The sequence below is a fragment of the Mustela erminea genome, chromosome 9 (assembly GCF_009829155.1).
Source record: "Mustela erminea isolate mMusErm1 chromosome 9, mMusErm1.Pri, whole genome shotgun sequence".
NCBI classification, from domain to species: Eukaryota; Metazoa; Chordata; class Mammalia; order Carnivora; family Mustelidae; genus Mustela; species Mustela erminea.
In genome coordinates this window covers 13,986,381-14,001,456 of record NC_045622.1, presented here as the reverse complement: position 1 = coordinate 14,001,456, position 15,076 = coordinate 13,986,381, and the positions used below count along the sequence as shown (strand labels likewise).

The 15,076-nt window shown below is 52.9% G+C and overlaps 1 protein-coding gene across 3 annotated transcripts in view; it reads left to right on the top strand.

The window, feature by feature from the left end:
- FXYD6 (FXYD domain containing ion transport regulator 6) overlaps positions 1 to 13,644 on the top strand; it is a 34,032-nt gene extending 20,388 nt beyond the window's left edge. The window contains exons 2-8 of one of the 3 annotated variants that reach the window (XM_032357935.1): positions 4,475 to 4,537; positions 5,140 to 5,178; positions 5,299 to 5,373; positions 5,935 to 5,971; positions 6,715 to 6,764; positions 7,258 to 7,308; positions 13,377 to 13,644. In XM_032357935.1, coding sequence (XP_032213826.1) covers positions 4,480 to 4,537; positions 5,140 to 5,178; positions 5,299 to 5,373; positions 5,935 to 5,971; positions 6,715 to 6,764; positions 7,258 to 7,286 — 288 coding nt within the window. In that variant the 5' untranslated portion in view covers positions 4,475 to 4,479 and the 3' untranslated portion in view covers positions 7,287 to 7,308; positions 13,377 to 13,644. Of the gene's footprint in view, positions 1 to 4,474; positions 4,538 to 5,139; positions 5,179 to 5,298; positions 5,374 to 5,934; positions 5,972 to 6,714; positions 6,765 to 7,257; positions 7,309 to 8,849; positions 10,146 to 13,376 lie in introns of those variants that run through there. The other 2 variants (XM_032357937.1, XM_032357936.1) reach the window with 2 other exon arrangements.
- Positions 13,645 to 15,076: the final 1,432 nt, after the last annotated feature.

The following is a 15,076-nucleotide window of genomic DNA, read 5'->3' as shown; positions in this document are numbered from 1 at the left end:
TGATGGCTGAACAATATTTCATTGTATTTAGGCCACATTTTCTTGTTCCTCACCATGCACACAAAAGGTAATTATGTGAGGTGGTAGAGGTGTTAACTAATCTTATTGTGGCAATATTTTGCAGCATAAACAAGCATCAAATGAATCATCGCACCTTAAACCTAACATATTGTTAGGTGTCACATCACAGTAAGGTTGGGAAGAACTAAAAATACACACAAAAATGAAATACAAGTAAAAAGAAAAGCCACTAACATGACTGCATGTGTGCGTGTCCAGCACTCCTGCTTCTAGTCTACATTTTACGGTAAGGCCTGGCAGGGCACAAGACAAGAAATAAAAATCAACAAAAGGTAAGCATCGGCAAAGAGGAGACAGTACTGTCATTTACTGGTGATGTGTCCACAGAGAAACTCCACAGGTAAATTATTAGAAATAGTAAGAGAGTTTAGTGAGATTGGATTTAAGGTCAATATGTACAAATCAATTGCCTTTCTCTGTGCCAGCAAAAGTTAGAAAACACACACAAAGGATAGCATTTAAAATACCAGGAAGAAACATATGGCACCCAGGCAGAAATCTAATAGAAGATGAGCAAGACCGATATAAAAGCCTTTATAAAACCATTATAAGACATTAAAAAGGACGTAAACCAATGAAAGGTGTTTTTATGGAAAAGAGACTCAAGATTACACGAATGCCAGTTCTCCTTGGGTGGTTCTACACACAGACCTCTTGCAATGAGATCCTCAGTCGTGTTAGATGCATTGGACAGGCTGATTCTAAAATTTCTATGTAAGAGTAAAAGACCAAAAATAGGGAGGATATTCCTGATGGAAGAGAAAGAGAAGAAAGAAGAAAATGAAGAGGGGAATTTCTTCTACCACATGGGAAGATTACTATCAGGCTGTACCAGCTGAGACACTGATTCTGACGTGGGAGCAGACAGATGGACCAACGGATCAAAAAAGGAGTCGCAGAAACAGACACACACACACACCTGAGTAGAAACTGGGTATGTGATGGAAGCAGCAGGACCATTCCAGAGGAGAGAGGGGATGGGTTGCCAACACATAGTGCCAGGACAGCTAGTAGAAAGTAGATCCCTACCTCCTCCCGTACATGAACACCAGTTCTGGGTGGAATGAAGATTTCAATGTCAAAGGCAAAGCTGTAAAATGTCCAGAAGAAAATTCCTTCTGACTCGGGCCGACAAAGATTGTCTTCTACAAGATGCATAAAAAAAAAAAAAAACAAAAAACATCGCATTCAATTACATTAGGATTAAGACATTCTGGTCATGACATGACAGTAACAAAAGATGAAAAGTCAAAGCACTAATTGGGAAGAGACATTTGCAGTACTTAATGACAAAGATTTCATATCCAGAATAATAAATGGATAGTATCCTAATCATGTTAACCCACTTGAAAAAAAGGAGCCAAAGTCATGAAAGCCATCACTGATGAAGTAACAGGAATGGCAAATAAACAGATGCCCAACTCCATCACTAAGGGATCAAATGAAGACCACACTTTGCACCTCTCAGTTGGCGGAAACTATGCAGTCTGGCAATGCCAAATATTGTTAGGGATGCAGAGAAATAGGGACAGTCATGCAGTTGGTGGGTTGTGGAAACAGGCATGATCATTTTGGAAAGGAGTTTGCGAGTATTCTGTAAGATGGGTAGTTGGGTAGTTTGTATACGGTACAGCTCAGTGACCTCACTCCCCAGCCTGTCTCTAGAACATGCATTTTCTACTGCACAGTGACCCATTCATGGGCCTAGCTGTTTTATTTTAAGAAGGGAAACTATAGGGCCGCCTGGGTGGCTCAGTGGGTTAAGCCTCTACCTTCGGGTCAGGTCATGATCTCAGGGTCCTGGAATTGAGCCCCGCATTGGGCTCCCTACTCCGTGGGAAGCCTGCTTCTCTCTCTCTCTCACTCCCCCTGCTTGTGTTCTTCTCTTGCTGTGTCTCTCTCTGTCAAATAAAATCTTTTAAAAAAAGTATTTCATATGAAAATGATGGCAAAAAATTTGAAAAACAGTGCCTTGCATGTGTGCCCTGGGCAGCATGCAGAAAAGTGTTCACAGCTGCATTATTTACAATCACACAAAATGGGAAAAACAACAACAAAAAAATCCACTGGTGGGAGCATGGACAGAATAATTAATCTGCATGATGGGATACTGCACGACTTCAGAAACGCATGAGCTATGGTCACGTCACAGTGGATGAAACTTAGAAACATCACGTGAACCAAAAATAGCCAGTCCCTGTAAACAACAACACGTCGTAATTACAAAGCTAAAAAAAGCTCCATTAAACACCATTTTATTTCATGCATAATAAATAGGTTTTTAAGAAGAAGAGCAGGAGGGTTAGCCATATGCTGAAATAGTAGCTGTAAAACGGAGTGACGTTCTGACGCCTGACATGGATGAACCTTGAAAATGTGCTGCTCCGTGAAAGATGCCAGATACCAAAGGGCACATATTGGACAATTCTTTTACATAAAGTGTCCAGAATAGGCGAATCCACAGAGACAGAAAGTAGATCAGGGGTTGTCCGAGCCTGGGGTGGGAGGTGGGGAGGGCAGAGTGGGAGTGACTGCTGGCAGGGACAGGGTTTCTTTTCAGGGTGATGAATGTGTTCTGGAATTAGCGATGGTGGGTGCGCAGTTTTGTGGAGGTACCCAAAAGTGCTGGATGTACACTTTTAAATGAGTTTCATGGTATGTGAATTACATGTTAAGTTAAAAAAATGTCTTTGGGGCACCTGGGTGGCTCAGTCAGTGTCCAGCTTTTGGTTTCGGCTCAGGTCATGGTCTCAGGGTCCCGGGATCGAGCCCTGCATAGGGCTCAGCAGGGAATGTGCTGGGGACTCTCCCTCCCTCTCCCTCTGCCCCTCCCCCTGCTCACGTGCTTTCTCTCTCTCTCCAATAAAGAAAGAAAGAAAGAAATCTTTAAAAAGAAATGTCTTTGAATAACAACAAGGGAATGATGACACAGGTATGGGTGTCTACTGTCCAGGGTGCTGTTCCCCTGTGGGAGTGAGGCCGGGGGTTAGGCTGGAGGAAAGTACAGGTGTGCGGTTGCAGGTGTCGGTGAAGGTCTCGTTCTTGCATTATGGGTGTTGATCTTGTTACTGTGCTTCGTTATATGTGTGTGCTACCTACCTACGTTTTTATACATATAAGGTATGTAAAATTGAAAAGAATTACCAATATTAGGTGAGATGGCATTAGAAGTCAATTACTGCCTTTTGATACACACTACCCAAGCGGCCTCCCCCGTCCACGGCTGAGCCTCCTCGGGGCTCTGGATGTGGCTGTTGTGACCTCTGGTGGCTGAGAGGGGCAGGGCACCCGGGGCTGCTCGCTTCGGGTGGGGAAAGTCCGAGGGAGCAAGCATGGTCCTGGCCACTCCGTCCTGGTCCAGGGGTCAGGCCACTGCCGGTGTCACCCCCTGGATAAAGGGAAGACAGCCTCGTGCTTTCCTGGTTTGGGTTCTTTCCCTGCTTTTCCTTGCTGGCTCTTCACTGCAGTTCCTTAAGCCCAGGCGGGAGGGATGTGTAACTCCACTGAAATCTGTCCCTGGAAGGGACCACCTGGCCACCTTCTGCCTCCATGCAGATGGCCTATCCTGGGGTCCCTGGCTCCAGGGACAGGGGCTTGATGAGCTCACGAGCAGAAGTCCAGGGAAGGGGAGAGGTCAGGGCATTGAGGCTCCGAGAGCCAGTGTCCGCGCTGCCTTGGTTTGAGCAAACCGCCTTTCTGGAGGACTGTGAACTAAAGCTGTGGGAGGAGTTGGCTCAGGCCCTGTCGAGGTGAGGGTGTCGGGCATAACTGAAGGGACAGCTGTCAGCATTTCAGGGTTTCCCATATGGAGACCAGTAAGCAGCAAGACTCCCGCCCCGCGTGGCTGGCTGGACTAGGGAGACCTCCGCTTACCTGCCCCATTTCGTCTTACGGAAGAAAGACTGCCGGTGCATGTGCCTGTGGGGAACTGGGCCAGGAAGTCCCAGACATCTTAGTGGCCTGGGGAGGAGGGCGCCGCTGGGGTCATTTCCAAAGCCCTTAGTGTCTTCTGGCTTCCATACAGGAGAGGCATTGTGGTGGAGGGCTTCCGAGCTGGGCGAGGACTGGGCCTCTGCTGCTTACTCTCCCACAGGTGTCGTTTAACCTCTTCAGGCTCAGGTTCTTTACCTGCAGAATGGGTCAGTCATTGTGCCTGCTGATGGCGTGGATTCCGTCAAAGTTGCTGAGCTCCTGCACGTGGAGCTGTCTCTGTGAACGCTCTGTCATGGCAGCTTGAACGCTCTGCCATGGCAGCTTTGGCTCAATTGCCTGAACTCTCTCCGTGTGGAGAGTACTCGGAGCCCGGAGCCTGACTCAGCCCTCACATCAGGCTGGGTGTGGGTGGGTGGAGAGTCTCCTGTGCAGAGAATGACGTTCCCTCCTCCGTCCACAGACACCATGGAGGCGGTGCTGATCTTTCTATGCAGCCTTCTGGCTCCCACCATCCTGGCCAGTGGTAAGTACCCTTCCAGGTCCTGGCCCTTTGGGACCGTAGGGCTGGGGGGAATCTCACATTCTATGTGGCTGATAAGTGACTCCCCTGTCCCCGCTTTAGTCGGCAGATAAGGTGCTAGAAGGCAGCAGGTATTCCCAGACCCTACACAAGCCTGCCCACCTGTCCGGCAAGGGGCCCAGCAGGCTCTGCTTTAAGCCCTTCAGCCCTGGGGGTCCCTGTAGACTTCAGGCCTGAACCTTGGGAGCCAGACCTACTCTAGATTCTGGCCTGGGGCAAGTCACGTGTCTTTCCTCCTTTCTCAGCTTCCCCACGTGTAACAAGGGGGTTCTAGACCCTGCCTCGGGGGATGATGTGAGAATACGAAGGATGAGATGTGCTGTAGAAGCAGAAGCTCACCTGGCCTCTGACAGCACCCCCTTCGGCTCTCAGGCTGGCCCTAGTAGGAAGGCCCACCCCTCGGTGCTCCCCTAGGTATCTCTGGTTAATGGGTTGTCCTCCCCAGGCATCCCTCAGTGGGAAGTGAGTCTTGTGCGCCTTGGGGGAGACTCCGGAATCAGAGATCTTGCTGTCTTTCTCTTGCCCACCCTTGTTTACTTTTTCAGCAGCTGAGCAGGAGGAAGAAAAGGACCCTTTTCATTACGGTGAGCAGTGATGGGAACCCTGGGTAGGGAGGGGGAGGTGCAGCCCTGCCCCGGGGAGGGCAAACCACGCTCCTTTCCGCCTTCCCTCCCTTCTATGTCTCCCCCTCGCTCCTTTGGCAGACTACCAGACGCTGAGGATTGGGGGATTGGTGTTTGCCGTGGTGCTCTTCTCGGTGGGGATTCTCCTTATCCTGAGTAAGTTTGTCTGTTCCCTGTCCGCTCTGTAAGGGGGCGTCTGTAAGCTGCTAAGCAGGTGGAGAACGGGGTCAGAGCCTGGCCATGCTCTCCCCGGGGAGCGGGAAGGAGACTGTCGTTCTCCCTGTTATCTCTAGGACCGAATACAGCGTGGGGCACATAGTAAGTGCTCAGTAAAACCGTGAGGAACAAACAAAGAAAATGCTTGATGAGAACCAGCAAACAATAAGAAGGGGCAGGGTAGCTGTCCCAGTGCTGTGTCCAGGAGGCGAACGTGGGGGAATGTCCTCAGAGTGCCCACCCGGGACGCGCCCTGTGTTTGTCTTTCTTATATGAGCCTGGGCTGCATGGAGCCCGGTCTGATCCAGCCGACTGTGGTAGGTAGTAGAGCCATTGAATGTTGAACCTTGGCTCAGAAAAGTCCTACGCCGACAGAGGATTGCTACAGGTAGCTGTGCTTTTTATGTGGTCCCCCATGGCAGCCCCACTGTGGTCAAGCCAGGAGCAGGACCTTGAGCTCCAGCCGGGAGCGTGACCTTGGCTGGTTTCTTTGCCTTTCAGGTCGCAGATGCAAGTGCAGTTTCAATCAGAAGCCCCGGTAAGGATGCCGTGTCTGTGGACATCTGGGGACAACACTAGGAGGGGACGGGGGGACCCAAACGAGTGTTCTTTTGGGTTCTTATCTCAGAAAGAGGCCATGGGTGTAAGGAGTAGATGTTTTGAGGATTGCCAGGCATTTCCTGAGGCAAAAGAGAGGTAAACATGTCCAGGGTTAGCCCCGCCTCTCTTCTGATATACACTGGGAAGGGGAGGGAGGCCAGAAGGTGCTGGACCCTTGTCTGGAGGCCCTTGAGACAGCTGAGCAGAGGGCCTCAGAGCCTCTTGTGAGGTCCTCCTCTCTACAGGACCTGGGACACTGTCCCTGCTTGTCACCTATTCATGGGGCTCTTTGGCTAAGTAGAAGCTTAGGTTCCCTATCATTCACCTCCCCACCCATAAAGGGGCATACCCCATGAATCCACTATAAAAACCAGGGGTAGCACTGGACCTCAGAAATCTGAAGTCTGGCAGGACACACATCCAAGCCCCCAGGCCTAGGGGTGTGTGTCCTGCCTGCACTTACCTGTCTTGGGGGCCAACAGTGAAGGGTGCTGGTGGCTTCCCCTGACCCTGCACCCTGCAATCCCGACTTCTCCCCCTGCCCCATGCACCCTTTTGGTGGAGAGAGCTCCAGCCCCGTAGTGACTCGGGAGGGGCCAGATCCAGACAGCCATGTGCGGCCAGGAGAGCGGGTTTGCCCTGCGGACCTCTAACGGGAGGGCTGTGTCTCTCCTCTTGTAGGGCTCCGGGGGATGAAGAGGCCCAGGTGGAGACCCTCATTACTGCGAATGGTACGTGTCCGTGGAAGTAATTGGGCGGCTCCTCATATAGCTCAGGGAGGCTGGATGCCCAACACCATGGCCTCCCTAGAGCTCACCAGACGTGCTCTCACATCCGTGCCAGGAAGGAGGTCCCTGGGGCCTCTGCTCCGCCGTGCTCCCTCACTGCCACCAAACAGGCTGGGACTTGTGACAGCCACCGTGTATGGGGCAGGTGCTCTATGTCGGGCAGACCCCGCTTCATGGGCGCACAGCCTGCTGGAGTAGACATCACTATCCACAGTTTATAACTGAGGGACCCAGCAGGGTTAAGGAATATGCCAAATTCCTAAAACCAGCAAGGAATGGGGCAAGATGTGGATCTGTCTGACCCCACATCCTGCCAAGTCGCCTCTCCACTGTGAGGGTCAGATGCCCCCCGCATCAGGCACAGGTGCGGATGCCCCCTGGGCAGGGCAAGGGGTCCATTCTTTACAATCGGTTCTATTTTTTTTTTCCCCCCTAGCAACGGAGCCCCAGAAAGCAGAGAACTGAAGTGTAGCCCTCGGGTAGGAAGGTAAGATTCTGCCTGCCTGTGTCTTCCTCTGGCCCCGTCACTGCTCATTCCTCAGAGAAGAGCAGTGGGACCACTTTTACTAGGAGCCGCGCTCAGAGGCCGGTGAGACAGACAGACGGGAACGGGGGAGACGGCCCGCACATGCGCAGTAAACAGTTGGGAACTAAGACCTCTGCAGAACGCAGCGGTCGTTAATGGGGTGTCATCTTCGTTGCCACATGGGCAAGACTTGGGGGCAAATTATAGTTCGTGAAATACTCCCGATACAAAGGAGCATAAAGATAATGGCTTTTAATGATGATTCAGAAAGTACCTTAGGGCCACTTTTTAAAATATTAACATTTTATAATAAAACTTTCAAGATCTACACAAAGCTAGGGAGAACAGTGTATTATCCCCTCCCTCCTACCTCCGTGTGCCCTCTTCACGGGCATTCATTTAGCGTTTGCTTCCACTGTTCATTGTAGGGACACGGGAGAGTCATAACCGTCAAATGCCTTAGTTTTCAAAATACACTCACAAAACACACACACTCAAGCCTGCTAGAAGAAGCAGGACAGGTGGGGTTGAGCCCCATTTTTATCGATAAAAGAAACGGAGATCACCGCGGACAGACAGATTGCAAGTGACAGGTGGGACTTGAAGTCAGGCCCTTTAGCTTCCAGCCATTTCTACCACGCCCCTCTGTGTCCATGCCCGTGTCACTTGCTGAGCTCTCTAGAATATGCTGGGGCCCGGGGGGTGTGGAGGTCAGTCTCCTGTCCACTCGCATCTGCCTCACGAAAAGCGTAATAGACAGGTCTATGATCTCATCCTGAATTGTCAGCGAAGAGATTCCTCTTACCGAAATGCCTGGTACACCAGCTTTTACCATGAGTGCAATGACACAGCACACTTGCATGTGAATTTTTTACTTAGTGCTTTTACGTCCTCATGACAGCCCTGTGGGCGAGCAGAGCAGGGCTCATTACGTCCATCTTCTATTCTAGATGGGCTCAGAAAGGTCAGTGATTGCCCACGCGCGAGGTGGCCATAGATGCCAATCTCGGAGTGGGCGTCCAGGCTGGTCGCGTGGTGGTCTGTCCCTTTGTGGTGGCTGGCAGGTCCCATCTTGGGAGTGGTATGGGGAGGCTCAAGGGCGGGAGGCATGACCTAGTACTTGTCCTGTCTTCTTTTTTTTTTTTTAAACTTGAACTACCTCAGAAACCTTGTTCTCTTAGATCTCGGGACTGTGAGCCGCTCCTGGGAGTGTCCTGACATAGAAACCCTGGGTTTAACAGTTTTCTTTCCATGTGTCCCAGGTTCCAGCCCCCGCTGAGAGAAGCCCTCTCCTGAGGGCCACCCCCTCCCCCGCCTCCACCTTCTTTCCCTGTGTTTCAGGCTCATAGTCCGCTTGCTGCCGGGAATGTGGTATTCGGAGTAGGTCTCATCCTGCGGGTTTCAGGGGACACAGGGGCTGTGCTGAAGGCAGGGAGACAGCCGATAGAGATTCCTGGAAGGAACCCAAGTGGTGTTTTAATTTAAATTCTCTCCCCCCTTAGCCTCCGGAACCCGAAGGGAGCTGCTCCAACCTTTAGATGCCAATGTTGATGCTTAAGAACACCGGCCACTTCAGCAGCAGATCTTTCCCCAGGAGAAGCCAAGAACGTGTGTGTCCCCTGCCCCCTCCCCGTCCCCGGAACACGGTCCACAACTTAGTGATGCAACAAACACCTGCCTTCCCCTGCCCGTGGCCTGCGGTCTCGTCCACCTCCTGTGATGTGTCTGTGTGTGTGTTTGATGACTGTGGTCTCTGTGGCTGCTTGTTTGTGGGTGATGTTGTATTTTAGTGACCCCAGACTCGCTTTCCTGGGCAGGTGCTGAGCCATGCCGCCACCGGCCCCTCCCTATTCCCCTGTGCCCCGGCCTGGGACTCTGCTTTTTCCCTTGAGAGACCAGTCCCTTCTCTTGATTGAGGGGTGGGTGTAGGTGGGGGTAGGGGGCACGAGTGGGGGTCTCCCGTTGTCTCGGGACTTGGAAAGGTTTACATCACCTTTGTGATCGTTCTCCATGGCCTCTCTCACTTCCTTCACAAGAGCCTGGCTTCTGTATTCCCGCCCCGACCTGAGTCTGTTCTGGGGTCTCTTGGCCATGGGAAGTTGACAGCAAGGTGCCGGTGAGCCCAGCTTTGCCTCCAGGCAGGCTCTGCCCCGTCTGTGGTCATTTCCTCTTGGGGCTTCCAGCACGGAGTCCTCCTCTGCCTGGCCCTGTGGCACAGCAGCCCGGGATCCCGGGCCCGGGGCTTCTACTCTACTCCTTGGGGAATGTGCCCCTTGCATATCTTCTCAGCAATAACCCCATGGGCTCTGGAACCCTGCTTCTCTCCCGCGTCTTCCCTGCTTCTGAGACTCCCAGCGATAGCCCAGCTCTTCTGGACTCAGATTCCTGTCCCTGAATGAGGTCTCCGGGAGGCGAGGGCCAAGGGGACCCATTCTTTTGGGGCCAATACTCTGGGGAGGGGCAGCCGGGAGAGCAGGGTTCTCTGCCCCCGTGTTGTTGGCGGGGAGGAAGCAACGGCTCCTGCACCCTTTGCCCCGCCTTCCCTGGTTAGAGAGGCAGGTGCAGCGGGCCAGCTGCAGGTTAGAGACAGACCGAGCAGGCGCTCACAGCCCTGCAGCGGAGGGGACAGCAAAAGGTTGAAGGTCATAGAGAATGGAGAGTCCAGCCAGACCCTATCCCATCCATCGTGTTCTTGTGGAAACTAACCGAACGGCGCCGCCGTGACCGGGACTGCTGTTCTCCGTGTTGTGACTTACCCTCTCAGCCACAGAAAGGAATAAAACACCGTTTGTTTCCTAGTGGCTCTAAGTGCTTTCCTTTGTGTCAAGAAGCTGGAGTATTTGTAGGGTGCTTGTAGGGCTACGGGGACTCTGTGCTTGGTCAGAGGGAGGCGGTGGTTGCTGAAGAGGCAGTCGGGGTAGGTGTAGGCCAGCAGCTTGGACGCTAAGTTCCTCTGCTTCCTCTCCCCCTCCTTCCCCCTCCTGCCTCCCCCTGCTCCCGAGTCTGTGGGCTCGGGCTCTGCCCTGTGGCAGGACCTGAACCTGATGTGTGGCCTGCACAGAAGCCGAGAGTCCAGGTAGCTCCCCTGAGGGCGTGGCTGGCCGAGAACCAGAGGTTCTAACCTCTTCCCTTGTTGACTCTGGGCTGCTACCTAAGGACTTGGCAAAGAGGGTGTGGGTGGGTCAGACCCTTACTTACCTTTTCATCTCCCACAAACCCCAAATACCACCTCCTCTATGCAGCCTTCCTGGACTTCAGGTAGAATGAGTCCCTTCCTTTCTGTGCTCCAGTCACACGGACTCTGGCTTTTAGCCTCACACTGAAGCACTCCATACGTCGGCTCCAAGCCTTGGAGGCCAGGCAGATAATATCCATTGGTGAACCTGCTGTTGTGACACAGGAGGTGGCTTGTAGGAGCCAGAGGTCACCGAAAGTGTCCCCCCAGTTCAGTGTTCGGGAAAGGACTGTTGGTCAAATGAGCCCAGTTGCCAGCGACCCTCCGGGAGGGCCCTGGGGTACGCCCCCATCTCTGTGCGTCTTGTGTGTTTCTATTGTGAGACACTGTTCCCAGCGGGTGAAGACTAAGTCTTGTTCTAATGTAACTTCCTGGCCCGCCCCACCCCCAAATCTTCAAAGGGTCTGTCTAGGTTCTGTGAGCTAGAGCTCTGTGTAGAGCTTTGAATTGGCAGGTGCAGGTCCTGAGGGTCCTGGGGCTCTGGCTACCCCCGGCCATCCCCCCCAGGACATGCAGGGAGCCCTCCCTACTTCTGCAACTGCCCTGCCCTCTGTCCCCTAGGTCTTTGGTGGGGGGAAAAAAAAGGAGGCTTTTCATTGAGATCTACCTCAATATTGTCAACTTCGTGATTACAGGGGCTCAAAAGTCTCAAAAATCCTTTCAGGGCATATGCAAGCAAGACTATACTCTGGGTCTTGTGGCCTGGAAATGGGACACATAACAAAGAGTCAAAGAAATGGATGATTGATAATATTATCATTAATATATAATAACAAATTAATAATATATTTCCTAAATAATATTATAATATTAGTATTAGTAACTAAATAAAGCAGCTAATATGTGCCAAACCTTGGGCTGACCACGTTCCACAGATCAACTTCCAAACTCAACAGTACTACCTTATGGTATCTCAATTTTACAGATAAGGAAACCATGGCTCGGTGGGACTGGCCCGAGTTTGCACTGCTGGCGACAAAGCCAAGGTCCAGCCCAGGCCCATCCAGCTCCAAGCCTGTTTCTCTCTGCACAGGAAAGGAAAGGAGATAGACCCATCAAGTGCACATGGGAGGAGGCAGAATTTGGCCTCATGTTGGGGGGGTGGCGCAGTCCTTGGTTCCCACAGCTATGGGAGTGAGCTCCCTGTCACTGGAAGTATTCAAGCTGATAGGACCCCCTGGCTAAGAGGGACCATAAGAATCTACCCAGGATGGCCTAATCTACCCACGTCCAAGCTCAAACTGAGGAACAACCCCTCTCTCCCACCCCATCTCTTCCATACAAAATGGGGAAGCCCCTCTCCCTCTAGCCCCTAGGGTTGTAGAGCCAGGGAAGAAGAATCCAGAATCCAGGCATGGATTGCTGTTTAATGTGTGTCTTCCCTCTGGACCAGCATTTCATGCTGGGCGAGACCATGTCTGTCTATTCAGTCCTGGCAGGCGCCCGCTCTCTGTAATTTGGTTGGGTATAGGAACTGTAACTTGGTTATGTAGGAAAGCTGGTATGTCATGCCACTTCCCAGAAGGGAGTGCTAAGTCCCCTGGCCTCAGAGAGTGATCCCAGGTGTCCAGGCCATTTTATCTCCCAACTACTGCCTTCTTCCCCATGAATTCCACTCCAAAGATTTTCAAGTCTATTTGCATGGAGGTGTTTGTGTTTACTTAACACCACATAAAAATAGGTCAATCTGCCTTCTGGGCCCCCAGGCTGTGGCCCTCCCCACCGCTCTGGGTTTTTTGCAGGTTGTGGATTGGAACTTGCCAAATTGTTCTTGGAAGAGAGTCAGAGGCAGAGTGCAAGCTTCAGGGAGGGTGGGGTGGGCAGGGCCGGGGGAGGAGGGGATGCCAGGCTGAAGTACACGCCAAGGTCACAGGGCTCTCTTTCCTTCCTATGGGGAAGAGGGCTCTGGCCTCCCAGTGATCTTGGGCTGGCAGGGGTGGCCGGGCAAAGCCAGGGTGGGAGGACTGTCCAGCTCTATCTGGTTCACCCCACATTGTCCTTGGCTGCTCTGCCTCACTCTGGGTCCAGAGGGGGAGAGAGAGAGAGAGATCAGGTGTGTTTGCCTGAGCCAGGGGAGGAGCTTGGAAATGCCTGTCTCCAGGCCACAAAGAGGAAGAATGCCACCTCTCACCATTAGTGTGATTCATTGCTGTCACAGCTACACTCCGGGGGGCAGAATCAGCCAGCTCAAGCCAACCGGCTGCTGATTTTATGGAGCCGGCCCCAGCCCTGTGCCCGCTTGCACAATAATAGGGCACCTGCTAAGGCAGCGATGACCGGGCAGGTGATGCTAGATCGGATGTCATGGGAGGCTTGGGCTGGTAGGGGCTGGTAGGGGGAGGGCCCCCTGCACTGTCTGGAGGAGGGGGCTCCTGCCTCTGAGCCAGGCTCGGAGGCAGGCCAGTAGAGGAGAAGGAGGCTCAGGACATTCCCTGGTCTCCCCCTCTCCTCGTTAGCTGAGTGAGCTCAGGCATACTCCAGCATCTCTGTCACTTTCTTTGCACAACATTGTCCTTCCTAGCCATAGGGTGTGCTGGGTGCCATTGAAACCCTAGGAATGCCACTTGTAAGCCTCAGTTTCCTTCCCCATGCAATGGGTCCATCAATAACTTTCCTGTTCCCTCACAAGGTCAACGTGATACAATGTACATAAAACACCGACACTTATACATGCAGATAGTATATTATTAATATTTATATTCCCATCATTTCCTTTTGCATCCTTTCTGAGGTAGCAGGGTGCCCCTTCTGTCTGTCAGACCTGGGTTCGAGTTCTGCCTCACTCACATTACAGTGCAATTTCCTCCTCTGGAAGACAGGGAGCACAACAGCGGCTTGGTTGAGTCACTGGAAGGAACGAAGCAGCTCAAGGAAGCCAAAGCTTTTTTGGAACCCTCGAGAACCATGAAGTGGATGGGACTCTTACCAAGTGAGGATTTCTGGGCACCGGATTTTGAGAAGACGCAGCCATTTAACAGACACCCTGAGCTGAGTTCTTGCGATAGGCCAGACTCGGCCATCTGTGAAATAAATGACAAAGATGGGCACAAAGCCAGAGGTGGTCATTTGGGCCACACCAGGATAATCCAGAAGGTCACGGAGGAAGGGCAGGAGCAGAGAGGGTGGGCTTGGTCCTGGAGGTGGTGGGGCCTGAAGCTGCTTTTCAGAGATATGGGGGGATGTGAGTTCTAGGAGGTCAAGGACCACCACTGGAGAGAACAACCCCTATTCTAGTTCAAGCTCAGACGTGAGTTCCGAGAAAAGTCAAGAATGCATTTCTCTCCAGGGTATTCACTGTGGGAGAGGTGGGTCAAACAGGTTCGCCCTTGCCAGCAGCTGTAGAAACAGAAGAGGACGTCTGCGTCCCTGCCAGCTCAGGGAGCAGAAAGCCTCAGTGACCTTGACTCTCATAGTACATTGCCCTTTGGCAACTCCCAGGACCTGTGTGCCCCACAACTCGGGTCATCTTAAAGCCAACACTTAAGGAATGGACCCTCCAGGACCCACCTCCCCTGCCTCGCCTTATAAGACCCCAGTGACCCTGGCATTGGCAGCGACAGCAGGAGACAGGCACCAGCGCTCCTTGGGGTTCAGGGCCTCTGGGCAGCCCAGATGGGGCCTGAAAGCTGCCACCATCCCTGCTGAGACTGCAGAACCACGCATGCCAGCAGCCGCAGACCAGCCCCAGCCAGGATGCAGGGCTTTCTAGGGGCTTCTGGCTTCTTCCCAGCTGCAAGCCAATACTGGGAGGATTGCAAGGGGCCTGGACTCCGAGGCCGTGCGCTCTGATGTGCGGCCCCAGACATGCAGGGGTGGCGAAGCTGGAACATTCCTCCTGGGGAGGGGTGGTGGTGCGGGCCTTTACCTCCTGGCTAGTTTTTGAGCACCAGGTGGACAGTGCTCAGCTGACGTCCCAGGATGCCGCCCTCCCATCCCAGCAACCCAAAAGTGACCACCCAGACCTTTGCCCTGAGACTGAAGAGTCAGGGGACAGTTGGAAAACTGCTTGGGGAAGATGAGGCATGGTGACCAAGGACACTGTCCCACTGGGTGTGACCATGCTGGAAGAGGGACCAGGACTTAGGGCTACCTCTCCATACCTCCCAAAGGTCTCCTTGATCTGTGGGTCTGGGGAGGAAAGCAGAGTATGGCTGGGTGGTCCTCTTTGGCTCCAGCCTAGAATAATCAGACAAAGGGAGGGCACAGGGGTTGGGGGTGTCTTTGCCTGCCCTAGAGCCTTTCTGAGACAGCAGAGGAGCACTCCCACCCCATTTGGCCCCATATCCTGAGAAAGACTGAAAGAAGCAGCACATCTGGACCCCAGCAGCAGCCAGCGGTGCTGTGCAGGTGTGGGGAGGAGAGGAAGGTTGGGGGTGCGGGGTGGGTGGTGGACCGGCAGAGAGGGTCGGGAGGGGAGGGAAACTGCCTCCGAGACACCTTGGCAAGGGACTGGGCCCAGGGAAGGGACTGCAGTGAGGGTCCTTGCCTCCTGGA